This window comes from Prorops nasuta, unplaced genomic scaffold (genome assembly GCF_024137725.1).
Source record: "Prorops nasuta isolate Cenicafe-Biocafe unplaced genomic scaffold, Cenicafe_Pnas_1.2 PNAS00005, whole genome shotgun sequence".
NCBI classification, from domain to species: Eukaryota; Metazoa; Arthropoda; class Insecta; order Hymenoptera; family Bethylidae; genus Prorops; species Prorops nasuta.
This window is the reverse complement of record NW_027116802.1, coordinates 3,187,858-3,209,501: the sequence shown is the minus strand read 5'-3', so window position 1 is coordinate 3,209,501 and position 21,644 is coordinate 3,187,858. Positions and strand designations below refer to the sequence as shown.

Genomic DNA, 21,644 nt, shown 5'->3' with positions numbered 1-21,644 from the left:
AGAATATATTTAATACACATTTGATACAATTTCAACCATTTCATTTATTTAGAATAGTTTCGTAAATATTATGCAACATTTAAAGATCACAGAAAGTCTACGATATATACCAAGCAAGAAGTTTATGTTTAAAATTTAACACTTAAAGTGTGGTAAATACTGTATAGTATGTTTAGGAATATTATTTATCGTGAATATCGCTCTATACACATAAATCGTCGTTAATACAAGCATTAATCTGCATTCAAATAAAGTTTTCCATGATAAATTATTTAATAACAAAAAGCTAGAAGACATTCAAAGTAGCTGGTGTCTTTCAAACCCCACACACACACATGTCCGCTTTATAATATTAATTGGAAGTAGAAGCTTTTTAATTACATTTCAGAATTAGCTGTTAAACCGCAAATAGTTTCTCAATTATTTTCGTAATTATCTTATTTTATACGATATACATATCGAGTTTTCTAAATAGTCTCGGTTAATGAATGCTAATGGAAAGAACTGTTTCTGCTGCAGGTAAATTCAGCGTATATTGAAAGCAGAAAAAAGGCACTAGGCGAGTTAAATTTCAAAAGAAGCTCGTTAGAACGTTCGACGCACAAACGAGGCTAAAATATAAAGTACGCGATTCGGAAGAATGCTATCCATTCGTGGGAAATCCTAAGCGTTATATATGGAGCACCAAGTGAAAAGCGACTGATTTTTGCGCATGCTGTGGTGGAAAATTCATCGAAGAAGCACCTGCAATTGAAGGATATCCTTAAAAATCAAAAACTTGCCGGACATAACGATAGGAACCATCTCGTTATTTGCTGAAAAATATACAATCTCAAGACACCCTAGTCGTCCCATGTTGTAGCTTGCCACACACAGGGGGCTGACAAGGTACGAATTCCTTCTTTGAAATCCGATTTTTCATACTGTCCAAAGTTCGCTTATATCGTAGCTGCTTTGAAATAGGATTTGACATAGAACAGGATCGCATGGAGAAGAAGGAACTACAGGGTTCTCGGGGAAAGCTGAGAAGATGCAGAAAGGACACTGGAGAAAAGAATATTTAATTTCGGTCCCTGGCCAGCTCGCGTGAGTTAATAAAAAAAGTAAACGAAAGGAAATAAGAGCAGGGAGGGAGGGAGGGAGGGAGAGGGAGAGAGAAATTGCCCTAGATAATAAGAGTGGCCTGGTCGATGTAGCTTTACAGAGACCAGGTAAAGGGTGAGAATAAATGGAAATGCAAGAGAACGTAATAGAAAGAGCTGGTGGAGAAGAATTCGTTTCACTTTCCCTGCTATTTCTTTTTTTTTTTTTTTTTTTTTTTTTATTCAAGACTGCAGAGAAATCCAGGATCATTTGAAATCAAGCCACGAGCAGAGGTATATCGCCTGGGTAAAAATCCCTATAGTGGACATCTCGGTCCTTCCGAACACCTCCGACCACTTTTTTCAGCCAAAGCCTGATTCTTTCTCCTCAGCAGCAGGCGCGTCGCCCTTTCCTCACGCGCAACTCCAGCCCCCTTGATCGAGTTTTCATCCCCGACTTCCTACTTCCGCAATGAGGAACGATGCCGCCGCTACCACCCTGGCTGCTTTTTATTCGAGCCACACCGGTTTCGTTTATAACTTCGTTCCTTTCCACGAATGGGCTTGGCGATATCGCATTTACCAACCAATCCCCTCTCCTACAACTTTTACAACTACGTGCCACTAATTTATGCTAGCTAATCAATCGCACTACGTTCTGGATCGAAACTCTACAGATGTCAAATAGGCAACAATAATTCGAAAATCAACAATCTATATTTGTGATAATTATTCTATATTGACTTTAAAAACTAGCTATAATGAGTGTATAATGATGCGAGATAGGAAACTTTTCATATGTATAAGAATTTAATTAAATATTTATCGTTGACTTGATTCTTTTCAGAAAGTGAACCAAGAAAAAAATAATTATCAAATCACAGTTTTAATCAAAACGATTTTTTTTTCATCGGTCATAGGTCATGAATGTTGAATTTATGGTTTTATTGAAGTTCTGGCGGAGAAAGTGCATTCTCGACAATCATTCCTGATCGAATTTTCAATCTTGGTTTCGTGGTTTACTGGAAAAAACCACAGCAACCATTGACCAGTCCTCAATCGACCTGATCCGGACTTTTATTCGAACCGCTTTACACCTCACTTATAGCTTCTTTCCTGCGGAACAGTCGAGACCGCACCAACTGGAATTCTACGCATACCTTTTTCCAAGGTCTAGCGTTTCAGCTAATAAACCGACTATTCTCTATTCCTTCATCCATTTCCTCTGCCGCTCTCGAGAATCCTCCCAAACATTCAGCAGCAATGCGAATCACACCAAATAGGAGTCTCGTGCTAAGGCACGTGCTTCCTCAAGAGTCAAATTACCATAACGCGTTACATATATGTATGTAAGAGACCTTAAAGCAATCCTTCAGTATAATGAGAAATTATAACGAATATTTAACGACGTGTATCTTATTTTTAAAAACTACTTAATCACAGCTGAGATTATTAATTCTCTCATACAGATGCACTACGTTGCTCATATTTTTGGATTACCCGTAGATGTATTGCATTTTTTGAAAGATAAAGCTCAGAATCTAAGCCACAGACTGGGGACCAATTCAGAGGGAAAGGGTCGTTCATCTTGCGAGATTTTCAGCTAGCCAAGTTGGCACAACACCTCGACGAGAAATTCTCTAAGATATATTCTTGGTGCCAAAACAATAGATGCCCTGATGGTACATATACACATGCGTGGTTGTACACTCGCCAAGTGATTATCATAACGGCTTACATATATGTATGTAATTAGGCCCACCGAATACCTCTAGCCTTACACGTATCCTTCCAGAATCAGAAATCCTCCTGACTCTAACTTCTCGATGCTCGACATATCTTGTCATAAATCGGTTGGGGGCTTTGCACTCGACAGAATTTCACGCCGATATATACGAATTTATTGTATTCGCAGTGAATTCACCTTTGACAAAAACGAATGCTTCTTTTACGATCTCCAAGATCTACCTCTTCTCAGCATTTCCCCCCCCCCCCCCTCTCCTCCTATTTTTCTGTCTTTTTTCTTTTCGCAAAAACCGTAAAAAACTCTTTCTCATAATCTTTCGTATAATATGCAGTGCGAAGAAAGGCTTACCTATTCGAGCAATTAATTTAAATGGCCGTCAATGAGCTAAATTAAACGTTCGATCGATTGGTTCATTTTGTTGATCCTTTGAATGCAGTGGGAAACTTTTGTCACGTAGACTAATATTTGCTCCCGGTAACTCGTGGTCGTTTACTCGTGAAAAACTTCTCGCTGGTCGGGTGCACCCGAGAAATAATTAAGAGGAATCGAATTATTTCTAGAGCACACTCCTTAGCATTTTTCCCCCGTGTATTACATAATAGAGGAAAATAGAAGAGTCGTTTGAAATTGTACAATTGAACGTTTAGCGCAGAGGAACAGTCAATTGCCAAGAGGAGTTGGAGTAAACTGGAATTCTCTCGTCAGATCGATTTAGAAATTCAGCGCGATGTTAGGAGGAGTGATTTTCATCTGGGAGCGATTGTGCGGATAATGGGCATTCTCTGGTGCAACAACCACGGGGCGAATATATAGCCGTTAACAGGTACTCTCAGTAGTGTCTATGGCATCTATAACGTCGGTATGGTTCGGTTCGCTCCTAATCTTTAGACGGTATATATATATATATATATATATATATATATATAGTTCTGCTAGCACATGACTTAGTATTCCGAACGCCTAGAGCTGTAGGAGGAATGTAGGAAGACGATATTCCGAGTCAGTGGGACGCGAGCCTAAGTTTCGCGGCTAATAAACACTCGAAACGGTTGGTACTCGCGCGTCGATCGTCGAAGCGCCTTACGTCACTACCACGTACCACGCGTACACCACTACTTGGACAAGGAATGCTCTCTCGAAATGACTCTAGTACCATTTCGATCGACTCCGTTCAACGCCAATTATCTTTATATAATAGGAGCGAAAAGCATTTGATAATCGATTTCATGCAACGTAGTTTCTGCAGCGTAAAACTCAATGGTAAGATTGGAATTTTTTTTGCTCCTAATAGTCTCGTGAATGAGGTGGAAACGAAATCCATTCGTGGGAATGAGATATTATATACGAGGGGGAGGTGTATTAAAACGGGAGGAAGTAGTATTTGTCTCGTGGGCGATATATGTATACGCAAGAACAGACATTACTTGCACGGGCGGACGCATGCAGATGAAAGCGGCTTGTATCGTGATTCCAAACCATGAATTCTACTGTATTGTCATGGTGATGGAGCGGGAATGCAGCGCGGTGATAAAGGGGCAAAGGGACTTCCATATCGAATCGTTCTTCGTCTCTTGCCCCCCACCGAGCGAACATCGACTTGTTCCGGATGAACTTTGCCGTTTTTACCAAATGACAACGCTCCGCCAAAGTAGGTTACAGTAACTTTTAATCCTATCAGGAGACTCTTGCTGACATCGCAAGATGCCTCAAGCTTGCAGATGCTGCACAAAAAGATATATATATATATATTTTTTTTTAAACAGTTCTCTCCTTACGGAAAGATTTAGGGTTAAAATTTTAGCAGCCCTGAACAATTATATTCTATCACCGAAAAACCCTTCAACGAAGTTTATCCTAAAAATAATATTGCGACAGCAGTACATTTTGTATTTTGAATGTCAGTGCGTGTAATAATTATATTAATGAAGCTTTTTTGTGCGAATAAGTATACATTAAGTATATGGCTGCATATTGAAAGTAGATAGCAATCAATGTTTAATGCAGATTTAAAAGAAACTTAGGGGAAGGTGGCCTTAATAGGATCATTTAAGGTTTGCAAAACAACAAAATTGTGATTTTAATTGATAATGGAATATTCATGATAAAATTAGATATAGTAGTTATCCAAGTCTGATATATGTAACAAAATACATTCGCAGTATAATTTAATATCATAATTTCTTTTTATTCGGAAAGTAAAAGAGGGTGTTTTTTGCCCTCTTTGCCCTATATAGGCAAGCCTAAAGCGCATCACGTCTTTTTGGGCAAAGGCTATCAACGCTATAATAAACTATAAAACTCATCTGCATTATACAAATGTTATCAAACACTGAAGAAGAAAAATAAATAAGAAATTTAACAATTCGGTCGTTTATTATAATCTTTTTTAATATTTTAAATGAACTGAAGACAGTAACACTATAAGAAAATTGTTCAAATTAATCTGTTCACCTATCATTTTAAAGTTAAATAGTACTAGTTCGAAATGCTACTAAGAATAAAGAAATATAGTTATGACAGTTTTTTAATGATCAAGATAAACTTATCTTCTAAATTTGTACCGGCGTCAGCAAAAATAATTGAATTTCCGAAACTTTTATATAATTCGCCTTCCCCAATTAATAGCAGTTAATTAGAACTCATACACGGTAGACTGATAAATCCAAACAAAAATATTAAGACTAATTGTTTACACATATAACGATATAAGAACAATAACCTTCTTTAGGCGGAGAGTATACCTACACTTTAGATGATTTGCAGTAGATTTGAAAAAAGATCATATTTTCAAAAGTCTTTTAAGCGATTACTGGATGTTAAATATTGAATTTCTATGTTTTTGTAGAAAGGAAAGGTTGTGTGGAAATTTGCGGAGCAGCAAGGCGAACTGGAAAAGGGATGAGCGTTCTGTTTTCGCGACAGAGGATGGACGATCGATCGCGAACCACTGAAAATCCGGATAATCCGGCTGTATGACGTTCGTCTATCTTTCCGACGACGATAAGGAAGCTCCTTCTCCCCGCGTGTCTCCACCGTGACCCGCGCGCACTGCCAAAAAAGAACGCGCTTATCGAAGTTTCCGTCGGATTCTGGCCTGACGCACGGTTTCCTCGCCATATGAAAAATGTAGATGCAATTCTCGCTTCCCGTAACAATCTTTTCTGGGCGTTGCCGAGATTGCTTGCTCGATATAGCGAGAACCACAATCTTATATCGCTTCATGTGCCAAGCTATGCATGTCTAAATATCACCCAATACATCCACCCCCTAATTTTCAATTCTCACAAAAAATCCCACTATATATATATTCTTCTCATCAATCATAATAATTGAATAATGGATAAACATAGAGAGGCCCAATAACGATGGAATATTTTTCTTAATAATGAGAAAAGAGGAAAGTTCTGTTTCAATAAGGAGATAGATTATTGCTGTTATAAATACCGCAAACATTGTTTCCAAGTATTTGTCGAGTATCGAAGAAATTTCATCAATAAGCAGCATTCACCTTAACGAAGTAAGCCAGTGAACTGCGAGGGAAAGTTTGTTAGAGTTCGTCGACAGAGTGGAAATGCGATATAACTTTATCCCGGTCCTTTGGACGATCGCGCCGGAAATAGCGTAGTGGACATCGGTGGGCCGTCGAGACGCGAGTGGGGTCGGAGGGGATTGAATGGTCGGGGAATGGAGGGGGAAAGGGAGCGCGTCCGGATCGTATATTCCAATAGAACAATACGATACAATACGCCGGCAGAAACAGAACTTGTTCTCCCCGGCCGATGAACAGTAAAACAGTCCCTACTTGCGATTCGATTCGTGTGCTACAATCGCACACATGGGAGGAGAAAGCAGAAAGAGAGATATCGTCGAGTACGACCGATACACCCTTTCAATACCCTCTTTACTCCGACGTTCCGCGTTATACTCGCCTAAAAAGGATACGCTGGCCGGACTCTCCAAGCTTATACCCTCCATCCTACCGGATTTATTTCGTTATATTTCTGAATGATCATGTAACGATTCTCCAGGCTTGTAAATATAACTTGGATATTCTTGCAGCAAACACGAGACATTTATGTGTCTCTGCCAAACAGCGAGGTGTACGCAGTAGATCGATTCGATCGGAATAAGGAGACGTACATACGGCGAAATCTGCAAGTTTTTCCATCAGGAGGAAAAGGCAATTTTCCAAGGATTTAGAATATTGGAGGGAGAGGAGGGAGGATATTAATAATACGATAGATCGGGCCCCTAATTTAATTGAATCTCGAGTTCATCGGCGTATGTCGTGGTTTTCCGGGTAAGTGCAGGGCTAAGTGTAGCTCGGAGAAGGCGAGCCAGGCCGGTCACGATTAAGTCCTTCAGAGTCAGCCTCTCTTACGAAGGAGAGTGAAATTATCGGGAAGGTTGTGGTTCGCTCGGCCGGAATTCATCCAACTTCTTCGATCATTGCAATTATAGCGCGCTCCTATCTCCCATACACACGACAGATTGCTACGCACACGCTCCTACCGACCTGTTTCGAACTCGTTCCGGACGAGTTAGCCTGCGGCCCACGGACACATCGGATTTGCCCGTGGAACACCGCAGGTGGTTTCACGGTAATCCCGTTACCAAACTTCCGCCATACTCGCTTCGACTTGTGAATCATGACGCAGTTTTCCAATCCTTCAGAATTTTTAAGCGATTCCCAAATTAACAGCCTCGATTCTTCCTTTCCTTAACAGACTTCAACGCCCAGCGATCATTCATCGTGTACAATATACGCGATCGAAACGATCATGATTTTCCCCTGAAATGAAAATAAGGTATAACACATCGAGATGTTTTGGGCTAGGTGGTAGCAGCATTGCACGACGTAAAGTATAAACAGGTTTCTGTGTTTACAGGAAAACTTTGAAGCTGATGCTACTCATTTCAGAGAATAGGTGTGTATAGCGACATTACGTTGGAAAAGTCCATAAATCTTAACGGCACAGCGCTTATAAGTAGCTGGTAATATGCATCTATCTAAATATTCTCATTCAAGACTACGCCAGAAGGCAAAGTACACGCGTCATCCTAATATTTATTAGATTCCACAAGACAGCAGGTCAACTTTTAGAAATGAGATTATTATATAGTTTTCGTGGGATATGGCGCTTTTATTAGCAATCTGTACCTAAGACGTCGTATCATTTTCGCAACACTTTTCCACTCAATTATTTTTCACGGTTTCCATTACGCGAAATTACCCAGAACATAGTGCTCGGCGGACAGAATCACCAGTGACGTAAGAGACCTATTAATCTAACCAAAGTAATGCATTAAAGCTACTGGTATAATAGTCATCAATCAAAGATATATGTTGAAAGGGAGTAAAATCCTAGAGTTATCTCTGTTCGAACGAGGCATTGATTTCTCCATCTAAAAACCCATTCTACTGGATAACCAAAAAATTTGGAAACTTAAAAAATTCATACGATTGAAAGCATTATATAAAATATTAATCGAAAGCACAATTATTCTAGGGAGGAGGGAGTTACGGGAATAGACGGAAATCCATACACCTTTGTTAATAAAGTTCTTGCGAGATGTTCAGCGAAGCACGGCATAAAAAGTACGATAAAAAAGGAAAGTAAAAAGAGAGAAGAAGGGGGAGGGTCTACCTTTCTTCCAGGACGCTTGATGTCGAAAGTCTGGTTCTTCATGGCTATAGCTAAAAGGTGGTGGTAAGCACGATCCAGGGCTATGGGGGTGGGTGCTCTAGCATGTTTCTGCTTCAAGGATGGGGGAAGGGAAGGGGCTGGAAGGTTGGTGTTGAAAGAGCTCTCGCGCGCAGCTATAATGCGAAGTCGTCTCGCAAACAAGCCGGCCAAGTTCTCTGCCACGTTAATTCCCAGAGTTGCATTCTAATAAAAGTAATCGAGAAGTTTGGAGCGCGAGGAAAATAATGTCATAAAACCAACACGAGTTGCCAGTTTGAGGCAGCCAGCCAGCCAGTAGCCAGTCAGGCATTGAGTCTGCTAGTCAGCATGCTTTCCACTGAAGGAAGAGGGTCCGACGAGAGAAGGGGAGCGAGTTTTGCAGTTGAAGAGTGGAAAAGGAGAAAGGATTAGACTGGATACCTGGCGAAGCGAGAAACCTAAACTGCTCTTCCAACTGAAGGAAACGGGGGGGGCGGGGGGGGGGGGGGAGAGAGAGAGAAAGAGAAACAGGAAAAGGCGAAAGAGCGAGGATTCGCGTGGAAGGAAGTGGTCTGCCTTGAAGCAGCATAAGGAGCTGTTCCTTCGATTCTTCGATATCTCGCTTAATACCCCCTTCTCTCCATTCTTAAGTGTTCTGCCACTTGGATTTTCTAACCAAAAATCTAGTTGCTCGAGAAACACTCCTTACTGCTCCCATTATCAAAACGTTATATACTCACGCACTGATAACAAATTTGTCTTTGAGCACGACGAAAGATAATACTTAAACATATATGAAACAATATAGAAGTAGGTTCCGTCTACTTTATTTCTGACGGTTATTACCCGGTATCCGCGGAAAAATAAAATCATTATAACGAGATATAGATTAGGATGTAAAGCCCCGTTTGGCTGCTTGCCGAAATCTCAACTACCTCGATACTGTTGGAGAGACAAAGGGGACGAATGTCTGCATGAACGTACGAAGCCAGACTTAAAAGAATACAAAAGTTGCTCCTTCGATTTCACTGTATCTGTTCCATTTTCGTGCTTTATTCTCCTTCTTCGTCTCTTACTTCTTTCAAGTCACCGACCGAGCGAATCTATATACCATTTCTTATGACCGGTGTCCTCTCAATGATTCCTTCCGATATCTCCCTTATACTTCCTCTGTCTCCGTTATATCTCTGCATGTCGCAGAGCAACTTACAGGATCACAAATGGAATATCGGTTTAATCTTGCTGATATATATATGTACATCTTTTAATATTACTCAATACAGTTTTTTTTTTCATTGAAATTATAAAATCACGCGTTTCTTTATTTATCAAACATATTTTTCTCTGGAAGGTTCCTATCAGAAAATGAAATTAGTCAAATTATGCGGTGCATAAATTTTCTTTGGTAAAAAAAGCATTCAGAGTTGTTTAAAGTGAAAATTTTCCTTTGAATCAAGGGAATTACAGCTTGTCGTGGCAATGTGGTACGTGTGAGAAATTCTATTTGGCATGCATTGCATACAGTCGAGCGGCCGTCAGAAAACCTAGCCCCGAACAAACATCCCAAGAACTTCGTGACACCTGAAACGCCAAAATGAGACCTCACAATTTACAATTTATATGATTTCACTATGTCTAATGATTTTATTTAGTACGACAATGAAAAAGGTATCACAAAATATATAATGTAATTTCCCTTAAATAAGACGTGAATTTTTCATACTGTTATATTTCACATACATACATGCAATTAAATAAATTGAAACTGACTTATTACAAATAGGTTTACTTAAAAATAATCTCTATTTATATGTAAGGGTGTGCATGTGTATTTTAACATTGACTATTTCGCAGTTCTCGACTCTTTGCGTTAATAAGTTCATCCTGCAGTGACGTGGCTTCCAAGCAAACAATGATACTGATCGAGATTTTCTGATTCCTTATACCGACTGAACACAGAGGAACGAGAATGATTCAACAACGGTGTATTTAACAGGCTAGATAAATATAAAATGTAAAGTGGGTAATGGATTTAAAAGATAGCTCGCACAGCGATTACCCCCTCACTTCTGCGTCAAGGGAAATGCCATAAAAAAATATTGTCAAATCCCTAATCAAGAAGTTTTGTCAGAACAAAGAGCTTTGGAACAAAAGAACTATGAAGAGAAGCAGCAGAGATCCAGTAGGAAACGAAAGATTATGGAAGGAAATGAGAGTAGGTGTACCCTCTGTCACATTTACTTATAAATCCAGGCAAATATTTTGTTCTACAAATTATTAATTGAGGTTTAAGGGCACTTTGGCTCAGTCAAGCAGCAATAATAGTTTCGGGAGTAAATCTTAAAGACCTCTAGCTAAGATTAGGAGGGGGGACAGACATAAGTAGAAGCGAGTCACCATTTTATTGACGAAATGAGCGATGAATCAACAATAAGGTGACAAGTTAAGAGCCGGAAGATCTCATTTCACGCAATGAGAATAGGAAGAGAGCGCGCGAGATATCGACACGAAAATTTCAACGATAAATTATTTTTCCTGCACAGGCTCCGGCGCGTAGCAGATAATTAGATTTATTAAGTCGGTCCTGTTTACACGGAGCTCCGGGCGCGTGATTTATCGAAGAGGGCCCTTCAAGCAGAGCAGACGGTAGAAGGAGGCGGGATACGAAGAGGGCGCTTGTTACGAAGATTATGAAGTGAATTCCGTCCCTCTTTCTTACGTTTTCTTCCCTCTTTCACAGCCCACCAACCGAGCGACTAAACTTCGCCCTACCAAAAACTCGAGTGCTTCTTCTCCTTTTCAACTCTTCTCCATGCACCTTTTAATCAACTTCAATAAGCCTACAAACCTAAGTAGCCTAATATCTATTTAAAAAATCTCTCCTTCATGGTATTTTAATTATCATTAAGATTTTGCACAGCCCATAATGTTTACATATTGTCCATAATTCTATCTTTTCTTGCATTCAAACAAAACTGATCAGCCAGTCACACGTATATAGCTATGAATTAATCTTACTCTTCAAACAAACATTCCAAAGCATATGATGCAAATCATTATTGTCAAAACTCAAATGAATCTATAGTCAGTCTCTTAGTTAATAGCTTATAATTTAGTATTGTTTTATAGCATCGTTATTGACGATCATTTGAAATCTGACTTTATATACATATGGCAAAAAATTCATTTACGCGATAATATTATTTCTGCACGAGATACCAGACTTTCAACCACTCGCATTGCAGGGAAACTCCATAACGCTTATTACGACCGAGCAAACTTATTTGCACATCCAAACGCTTCGAAAACTAATCGAGTCTATCGAACCACGTGTAACACGCGCTATTTTCACGAATAATCTCTCGCGGTAGCCGTTGTCGTTCGAATCTTTACGGACACACTGCTGAAATTGTCCGGGTGAAAAAATGAAAATTTTACTTTCCTCCTACATGCATATACATATAATGATACAGTAGAATATATAAATTGAAATTAATGGCATGCAGAAATCTCTTGGAGGTATTCAAAACAACTGTTTCAGCCATGTTCAAATTGATTATTTCAGGCAACTCTTTAGAATTTAATTTTCATTTCGCTCGAAGCCCAATGGATTCCTGGGTAAATGCTACTCGCGATCCGAGAAGATTAAATTCTGGAGAAACAAGATGTAGCTGGTTACAAAGGTGTAACGAGCATATTGGAGTAAACTCGATATTTCCAGCTGCTTTTTCACGACAATTTTGTTTGATCAATTTTTCATGAGAAGGGAATTGAAGGGATTTCATCCCTGGTAGTGACAGTATTTACCTATTTATACGTTTAAAAACAAAAAATACATCCGCTGTTTCACCATCGTTTTACACTGCGTTTATTCAGCTTGTACAAAGTCCTCTCTAGTTGTTAGAGTTAATTATCGAACATTTCGTACAATTCACTCGTTTATTCGGAGCCTGTCAGTGAAGCAAGCTAAGCTATAGATATACCGTACCGCTATAAGTTGATTTCGCAATGCTTCGACTAAGTGCTCGACGATTGTTCTTTGACCAAGAGATCCTATTAATAATATTGAAGCAACAATGTATGACGGAAGAAGCAAAATAGAAGTACAATAAGGTGCTTTGATCAAGCGTACATAAATTTTGGATATTAACAATGTGGCTCGACCTAGGGGGTTACATATATCTATAGGTAGGTGACATTTTAGATTCTCCGCCTTACTGCCACTCGCACTCGATATCTTTTCTAGCATTAAATTTTTAATTCGTTAATTGAGTATCAATTGACGAGTGGATCGCAGATAAAATGTCAGACACCGTTACGCGCGCGCGCGCGACCGCAATGTTATAGTTTCAGAGGGAATATCCCGGACATTGACAGTAAAGATGAGTTAAAGTAGGGTAGAGCGGGGTGGTCTATCGGTCCGAGTCTGACGTGAATGCAAAGACATAAAAGGAATTCGCAATTCCCAATAACGCGTATGATCATTCCATTCTCCACTCGGTTATCTTATGCCCGGCTCGATCTGCCATTTTACCGTAAACTCGACGAGCTGACGACATTCGGCCAGTTACAAAGCTTCTCCCTCTCTGTGCTTTTTGCTCTCATCCACTATATATTTTCATACAAAGACTCGTCCGACCAGCCCTTTAATAATAAGAGCAAATATTGGCACCGAGCCAATATAATTTTTCATCTTCAATAAAAAAACGATGATCCTTCAATTTAAATGATAATATAATAAAAAGTAGGTATAGAGCTGCAGAGAATAATTATATGACTTTAATTATCCGTTAAGTGCTACTCGAAGTGCACGGATACAGATGTAAGTGAGCGATTAATAGTTTAGCGAGCTCAGCAACGCTACATGCATTAATTCTAAATCTTAATGAGCACACAGGTAGAGAGGCTCGAAAAATGGTGCTTCTTTACGAGGCAGTCGCTCGCGGGTAATCTCGAGCGAAAGTATAGTGGGAGGATCAAAAAAGAGAGTCCTCTTTGTCCTAGTGGAAATCGCTTGATTCAAAGTCACGCGGAAAGTATAGCGTCGAATGAGAAAGGAACGCGAGGGGAGGTTGGAGGGGTTGAAAGGGGTGGATCAGTTAAGCAACGAGCACGCCAAAGTTATCTGGTCGGGTTAAGCCCGAAATCTCCCTCATAAAAGTGGTAAGAATCCCTGTTTGGGAAACAATGGTGGACTCCGGCAAGAGACGAACGCTTTTCGAGCAAGCGATGGTTAGGGGGGTGCGGGGTGGTGTCGAGGGGCTTGAACCCAAGCAGGATTGCCGTGTAACCCACGCGAAATCCGTCCAATAAATATCGCCGCTCGTTATTAGCGTTTTAATTCAGCCAGCCGCGGGTAACTTAATCCGCACTGCAGCGCCAAGCGGAATCGGAAAAATGTCAGGACGCTCGCTGCCTGCTAGCTAAAATTCCAATCATAAATAATGAAATAATACCGCGTCATCGTTTGTAACTCAACGGCAATGTCACTGCGCGCGACTACGGACCATCCCACCCACTCTCAACAATAAATTATTTGTCCAACAAAGCAACTATTACTAATATCTCCGCTTCCCACGAAATTGCATTGTTACATTTTTATCTCCATGTAAAACTCTTTAGTTTTCCCGCTCACTCTCGTATACCGAAACGTACTAGTTTTAGACCTTACGTGGATTAATTTGTAAAAATAAAACCTCGTCAACGAAATACCAATTTCATTAAATCAACGGTTTTTTTTATCCCCTGATAATTCAGTTTTAGGACGGATTGCAAAAATGGGAAAATATTTGGAAAAAACCCTGCTGAATTTGTAATATTGTTGTCTAGTGAAATTGAGCAAATACAATTGTATTAACACATGTTTGATATTTTTTTAAACCGGCTTGCGCGTAGCTTCACTGCTTCTATTATATATCGCGTTGATCATGAGAATTCCTCTTAGCCGTAAATAATCAAATAATACGTAGGCATTGCTGATAATTCAGTAGTATACAATTCTCGTCTGTTACAAGAGACCAGACTGATCAATTATCGATGCTGTAAAATCCAGATGTGCCTGCATGGAGAAAGACTATTTCTCCGCATATTATCTCTATTCTTCATGCTCCGATTTACCTTGCGCTCTCCCTCTTTTCTCCTATCAATCTGTAAAAACTATATCACTCATTCTTTGATCGATCTATGTCTTGATCAAGGGGTTTTACTAATTTATATATATTTGTCATAAATTTTATATTCGACACAATTGAACTATTAAAACTTAATAAATAGAAATATAGTATGAGTAAATTATTATTTTTGCATTATAACTATTTTCTATGAGGTATTTTGCCAATTTTTTTAGTTTTACTTGATTTCGGACTACCTAGGCAATTTACAGAATATACAAAAGCTGCGCGCATTATGCATTTGGAGTGTTTAAAACTAAAAATATTTTACACCAATGAAGTTATATATTCCTTCTTTATATGTATATAATATGTACATGATTATCCATAACTAGATATGAGAGATTCGATAAAATCTTTCATTTTAAACTTCGAGGCTAATAGAGTTTTGTCGAGGGTTTATGAAATGTATTTTTTATAAGAATAAAATAAAATTATGAAGGGCCGCTGGCGAAGGGTAAAGGAAAAGGGAAATGTGAGGGGCGGAGGATCATTTGTCATGGTGTTGAGGTGTCTCCAGCAAAACTTCCTGAAGAAAACAATTAGATGACCTCTCGACGACGCTGGCGGGATACGGGATATGATTTTATCGATATTCTTCGTTTTCGGAGGAGGAGGCAGACGCAAACTGGATAGAGAACAGGTGGTACTGACGTTATAATAAGACTTGGAGGATTTAATTGATAAATTTCTACTAAGATTATTAAGCCCCCGTCAATCTGAAATTTTAATAAAATATTGTGAAACAAAGTGCTGAAAGTGCAGTCCTTCGCTTTTAAAAAGAATCCGACAAATCTGAGCGTATTGACAACTTGGACCTTGATATAGTAATTACGTGAAAACATTAATGAAAATAAAGAGTTGCAAGAAATTGTGTATTATAATTAAGGTGATTTAGCATAAGGTTGGAGCGCCGTGATGGAACGAGCGATTCTTGACTCAACATGATAAATGTATGTTCCACCTTTGTTTCTAATTTATACGATATCTGCCTTGAAAATGTACGGCTTTGCTGACTTTCAGAAATATATTATATATATTTTTCATCCCTCTTATTCGTTTTATTCCTATCGTGCTGACCCTTATCCTTTGGTCTTTGTTCCCCTGTTTTTGTGTTTTTCCGATGGTCTATGGAAAATAGCCTTAAAAAACCAGCAAAATCCATTCCATGATTTTTATCTCTTGAATATATTCCTGCTAGAAAAAGAAATTATACCGCCAAGATTTCGAGTTAACCATCGCTTCCCCTTGCCTGTGTTCAATTTTATTCGACTACTAGTAATATCGATACTCCATTTATCCGAGGTAGAACGTCTATAATATTCATCCCCTTGGCAATTCGATCAATCGAGTTTTCCTCGTTTTGGATATCATTTGACCTTTGAATCAGTTCAAGCTCACTGGGCTATACAATATTCGAATAGCTATTCTTAAAACTTTATGCCATTGCTCGCTGACAGTTAAATCGCGTTTATTAATTAATGCGGGATGAAGAATGGATGAGAGTTCTTTCGTATGTCGAGGCAGCTCGTATAAAAAAGCTCACGCATTTACCTCTTTTTTAATTTAATTTAAGTAGTTTTGAAGCCCAGCTACTCGTGGTTATGCGGGATACGCTATATGTATATACCTATAGCAAAGCATTTGCGATACTCGGGAAATAGTTTGGATATTAACTTTGAACATTATTTTTTTCACAGAAGCTTCTGTAAATTATCAACGCGTATATGATTAAAAAAGAGAAGGAGCGTAAGAGGCGAGACAAGGAATTGAGAAAAAATTAAAGTGCTGGGTGGAAGCAATGAATTTGAGTGTGTGTAGTGCGCTGGGATATTGTGGTATTTTGGAGCGTATCGAGTTTGCTGTGACAAACGCGAGAGGCTGAATCGTCGTGAAAAATCGAAGCGCTGCTTGTGCTCACAAATCCGCTCGGGGAAGTAGTTTTGGGAAAGGCAAAGGTAGCAAGCAAGCAAGCGACGAAAAATTCAACGGTGGCAGCGTCGCGTTAGCGGATCTTTATCACAAAGTCTGGAATCTCATCCTTTTAGAACTGGCCGGAGTGCCAAACGATCCGTAGTAATACTTTTTGGCTTCCCCGGTCGGCCACTGGCTTATCGTTTCGTGCCCGCGTTGCTTTTCAACTTCTTCATCGAAACTGGGCTATATATATACCACGTATTTCGAATCCGCGGCCGATCCAATCCGGGTGATCCGATCACTGCCCAACCTTTGTCCGTTCTGGCCTTCCCAGAAATGAATGATCGCCTCTCTAAACTGTTCCCGTGAACACCAACGTATCGCACTAAACGATATTATCTACTTTATATCGAATAATATGAAGCCCCGATAAATGATTGAGCCAAACCCCTTAGTTGCCTATATACTTTCTCGTCTCTCTCTCTCTCTCTCTCTCTCTCTCTATGTTGCTCTTTTCATTTACCAAAATACCAATTGTACATAATCACATTTAGATAACCAATACTTTAGTTTATATGTATATACCCTTTGAACATTGAAAAATATTGGCCAAGAAGATATTCATCGAGCTACATTTTTTAATGAACAGAAAATTAAGCTACTTAAAAAGTACAGATGTTAAAAATATTATTTTCTTTCCTAGATTTAAGAAACAACTATGCAAATTGATGACACACGTTTCTTGGTGGAAAGCAAATGATCGTGTAAAGTGAAAACACCCAATTTTAACGGTTGCGTTGGTGGACGATAAAAAGTTTAAGAATCTCAGGACATAGGTAGGTTAATCTCGAGAGAGTTCTTTCTTCCTCCCTTCGTTCTCCCTATGTTTTCTTATTGTTATTCCATCGGCACACGGTTGGCCGGCCAACACAAAAATTGAGGACCAAACCGAGAGAAATCCAAAGCCAAGCCCCAACGGGATGCCCCATCTCAAAGTTTTGGATCTCATCCTTTCAGGCCTTCGAGCGTCAAACTGTCCGAGTAATACTTTTCGGCTTTTCCACCTGTCTCTAACTTATCACTCTCGTCAATCGCGATACATTTGAGAAAATTTGAAGGCCCTACGGCCTGTGTTTAGTGGGATAACATAATATTTCCATTTCTCCCGGACGAGAAATTTTTATGAGGTGCGCATTAGAGTCGAATCAGGCTTTAGGCACATCTTTAAGGATTCGTCTTATGACAAATATTTTTAATAAAACTCGGCTAACAAACAACACGTAACGTCCATCAGTCTTTACACCCGAAACCTTTAACGTATATATTAATGCTTTCTGCAGTAACTGTAAGAGACCTTATGAAGGCTTTTATATCAAATTTGAAGGAGACTTTATATACATGCAGTTGCCATTGTTACCTGTTACGTTTGGTATTTCTGCTATCCTCTGCAGAATTTATTTCATGCTTATACCACCAATTTGTATGGCTCGAGCTGACGCGGATCCTTTCCAACGACAGATTTTTTTTCTAAAGACCTATATACGGTTAATAAACACTCAGCATATTTTCATAATTTTGTTAAAATTTCTATTTAATTAATCAACCGAGCATTTAAAGACAATATTCAAATTAAAGTGTGGCGCATAAAGTTAGTAGAATATCTCACGGCTGATTAATGAAAGTTGACTTCGTCGGAAAAATATCCTATTTTATTCCTTCATTTGAATGGATGTATTTCACGCTGGTGGGTCCAGTTACCTAGCAGAAGCTGACGCGGTACGTTTGAAAGGACGAAAATCCGGACTCCTTCGGAGAAGGAGAGCACAGAGGGTTGCGAGTTTAACGCAGAGATTCAGCAAGCACGGTACAATTTTCTGGAATGGTCACAATGGCAACTGCGGAGAGAACGACCCCATTTTTGGTGCTTTCGAATTCAATATCGATCAAATTGCTATTATACCATCCCACAATTGCCACGCCTCCTCGAAAATGGGCCAGCATTATTAGCTGCGATTTGCCATAAATTAAACGTCAAATATCTTCTTACAACTTATTGACAAATCCTGCAATTTTCCTGAAGAAGCATAAAAAGCATGGTCGATCAAATATAACCGAAGTAGAAATTTACGCGAAATTCCTACAAGGGCCTGATAAGGATATCCCGATTATATGTGTGCAACTGAGGCAGCCCCTCTAAAAATGATATAACCTATATATTTTATACGATCCTGAAGATAATACTTCGTTCGGGCCTTATATGAAAACCACACCATCATAAATAAATATAATCCCGATTTTGTTCTTTAACCTATAAATGACATTAGAGCATACCACAGATGGTACCGATTGCTGTTCATAGCGACAATATTTTAAAAGGAATCGATAAGCTTTAATTTATTGAGCTGACACATGACACGTGGCTCTGGTTTTGAAAATCATAAGAAAAAATCTATTTTAATGAAATCAAATATCCTTACTAAACGTGCGTAAAGTGTTTCCTAAGATCTTTCAACTCGAGAATTTAATTAGCATAATTTTACAGTTACACCCTTAGTATTTTGATCTATCGAGTCAAATAATAAATTGTATATGAGTACTATAGGTTATTTCTTTTCATGGGAAATATGCGATCTTTTTCCCTGAGCGCTCCCAATACATTTAGCGGTCTCTTTGCAAAGGTAAAAAGTTCCAAGCACGATGGCGCAAAGTGGTCTCACTCGCTTTTGAATTACCTCCATAGGCAATTTCTGGCACCAACAGTGCAACGTGAACGAGAGCATTTGTCTTTAAAATGTAACGTCGTAAAGTGCATTCTTGATGAAAAAGCGCTTTATTTTTGCTAAATAAAGCTGCCGATAAATAAAATTTCTCTCAACAGGAATAAATCAGGATACGCTTGAAAACGTCTCCACCTGGTGATAAAAAGTTTCCGTTAATATATACTAATCGAATTGCATTATAAAATTAAGTGATAAATGTAAAATCTCTAAGTTTCAAAAGAGAACTGCGAAACGATAATTAATGGATTACTTTATATGATATCGCGAGTTTCGAAATAAAATTAACAAAAACAAATTAGCACACATAATGTATAATATATGCCTATACATACAAAATAATACACCGTATATGTAAACATCCTCGGGTGGTGTGCCAAAAATTGTATAGCTCTGGCCACTCTAAATATTTAAATATTTACAGGCTCCTTTCCCGTGGGTACGGTGATTTTTCCTTGCGACGGAATGGATGTATTTTGCCCCGAATTCGGTATGCCCGTTTCCGCTTTGATTTCGTGATGTTGCTACTCCGGCACGCTGGTTTTTTCGTGAAAAAAATTAATCGTATTTACCGCTCGCACGCCTCGTTTTTATTCCGATGTCCATGAATAATGCGCATACCTGGACCAGCGTTGCTCGAATTATGCGCTGAAAGCCGAGACCCCAAATCTTAGCGGTAAATCAAGCCCTTCGTGGGGAGGAAAGACATTTTTCACTCCGATAAATAAATAAACCTAAGGGAATATAATTCACTAAGCAGTACAATAAATAAAATATATACACCTAGCGCCATTTTAATTCAATAACAATTATTATAACGCTGATATAATGTTAATACGATCAGTTAGAAAATTCACGTTTGTTACTTCAGCATCCTTAATACCCGGAGAAAAATATTCTTCCCTTGGTTAGATAACCAAGCAGCGCGCTTTACCTACGTTTCGTTTCGCGTAAAGTCAAACGTCGCAACAAGCGTATGCGCAAACTCCCCGTTGATAGATTTTATACCATTCTCTCTCTCTCTCTCTCTCCCTCTACCAAACTCGCTCTTCCTCTCTTGATTTTTTTTCACCAACAACCTTTTGCCACGACTCCACCTTTGATTAAAAACTGATCAAAGCTTTCTCACTCCGACAAGTGGACATTCAATCTCGCACGCTGCTCATTGAATGGTCAATCCACATAGGGTGTTCTGCAACTACGCATTCCCCCAACATTTCTCCATATTCTCAATTCTCCCACACAAAATCTAAATTATTCAGTTTTTAATGTAATTATTCATATTTATAGTTGGATTTATATAAGAATTATTTTGCTAAAAGACTGAGTAGTGGCGTTGGTGGGAAAAATAATAACGTCTCTACACTGTGATTCAGTCAAATTGGAAGGCGTCAGTGAATATACCATGAAATTTACAGCTTGCAGTTTCTCTGAAAAAAAAAACGGATACATCGATATTTCCTAATCGCACCGCAAAATTTATCGATACGACGGCGTTATTGCGAAAGCGGAGATTTGTCATATGGTAGTGTATTAATTACAGGGGTCACGCGTATAGATAACAGCGCGGAGAGGGGGGAAAAAGGGCTACTGACAATGTCACTGGCTTTACAACCTACACCGTTACAAACCAAATTTTGCCGAGCGAGATAACGGCCGGCTTTGTCCCTGCTAACTTTCGATATTAATCACTTTACCGCATTAACGAATGCTAGCCAACTGCTATATCACAAATTGGAGCGTGCGCGCGTGCACGAAAGGAGAAAAAAAAATTAATGAATTATCGCAAAACACCCAGCTAAATTACAATTTTTTACGCGATCCAATCTTAAATCGTGGGATAGACGATATTTTAGGCCGCAAAGCTTTTATTATCGGCAATCCGGCTTTCTTATGGATAGACTTTAATGCGAGTAATAAAAGAGCGAACGGAAAAAGCCGATTTCCCTGACGTAAAGTGGATAATGTAACGCTTTTAGCCCGCGGTATTTCATTTCGCATTGCCATAAGCGTATCGCTGAATTTCTAAAAAAAAAATTTTATGTTGATAAATTTGAATGAACAAAAAGAAATCTTACCACTTTGTCTCCTAAATTTCGAACTCGACATGGAAGATAGACGGTTTGGCCTTCAAATGCACTGACGTTGGCTGCAGTTGGCTCAAAGACGGGCAACTCGTTGTCCTCCGGTTCCCTATTGGCAATATTTCTTTGTCGAGAACTTTCTACGGATATCTGATGCGTTCCAGCTGAAAATAATAAATGTCATTTAATATATGTATAAAC

General features: G+C 39.0%; 1 protein-coding gene across 6 annotated transcripts in view; it reads right to left on the bottom strand.

The window, feature by feature from the left end:
* Window positions 1-21,644, bottom strand: part of LOC136773422 (zwei Ig domain protein zig-8-like) — a 57,719-nt gene that overhangs the window by 18,075 nt on the left and 18,000 nt on the right. For 5 of the 6 annotated variants that reach the window (XM_066727099.1, XM_066727098.1, XM_066727097.1 and 2 more), the window contains one exon: window positions 21,438-21,607. In XM_066727099.1, the coding sequence (XP_066583196.1) occupies window positions 21,438-21,607 (170 nt within the window). The remainder of the gene's footprint in view (window positions 1-21,437; window positions 21,608-21,644) is intronic. The other variant, XM_066727102.1, reaches the window with a different exon arrangement.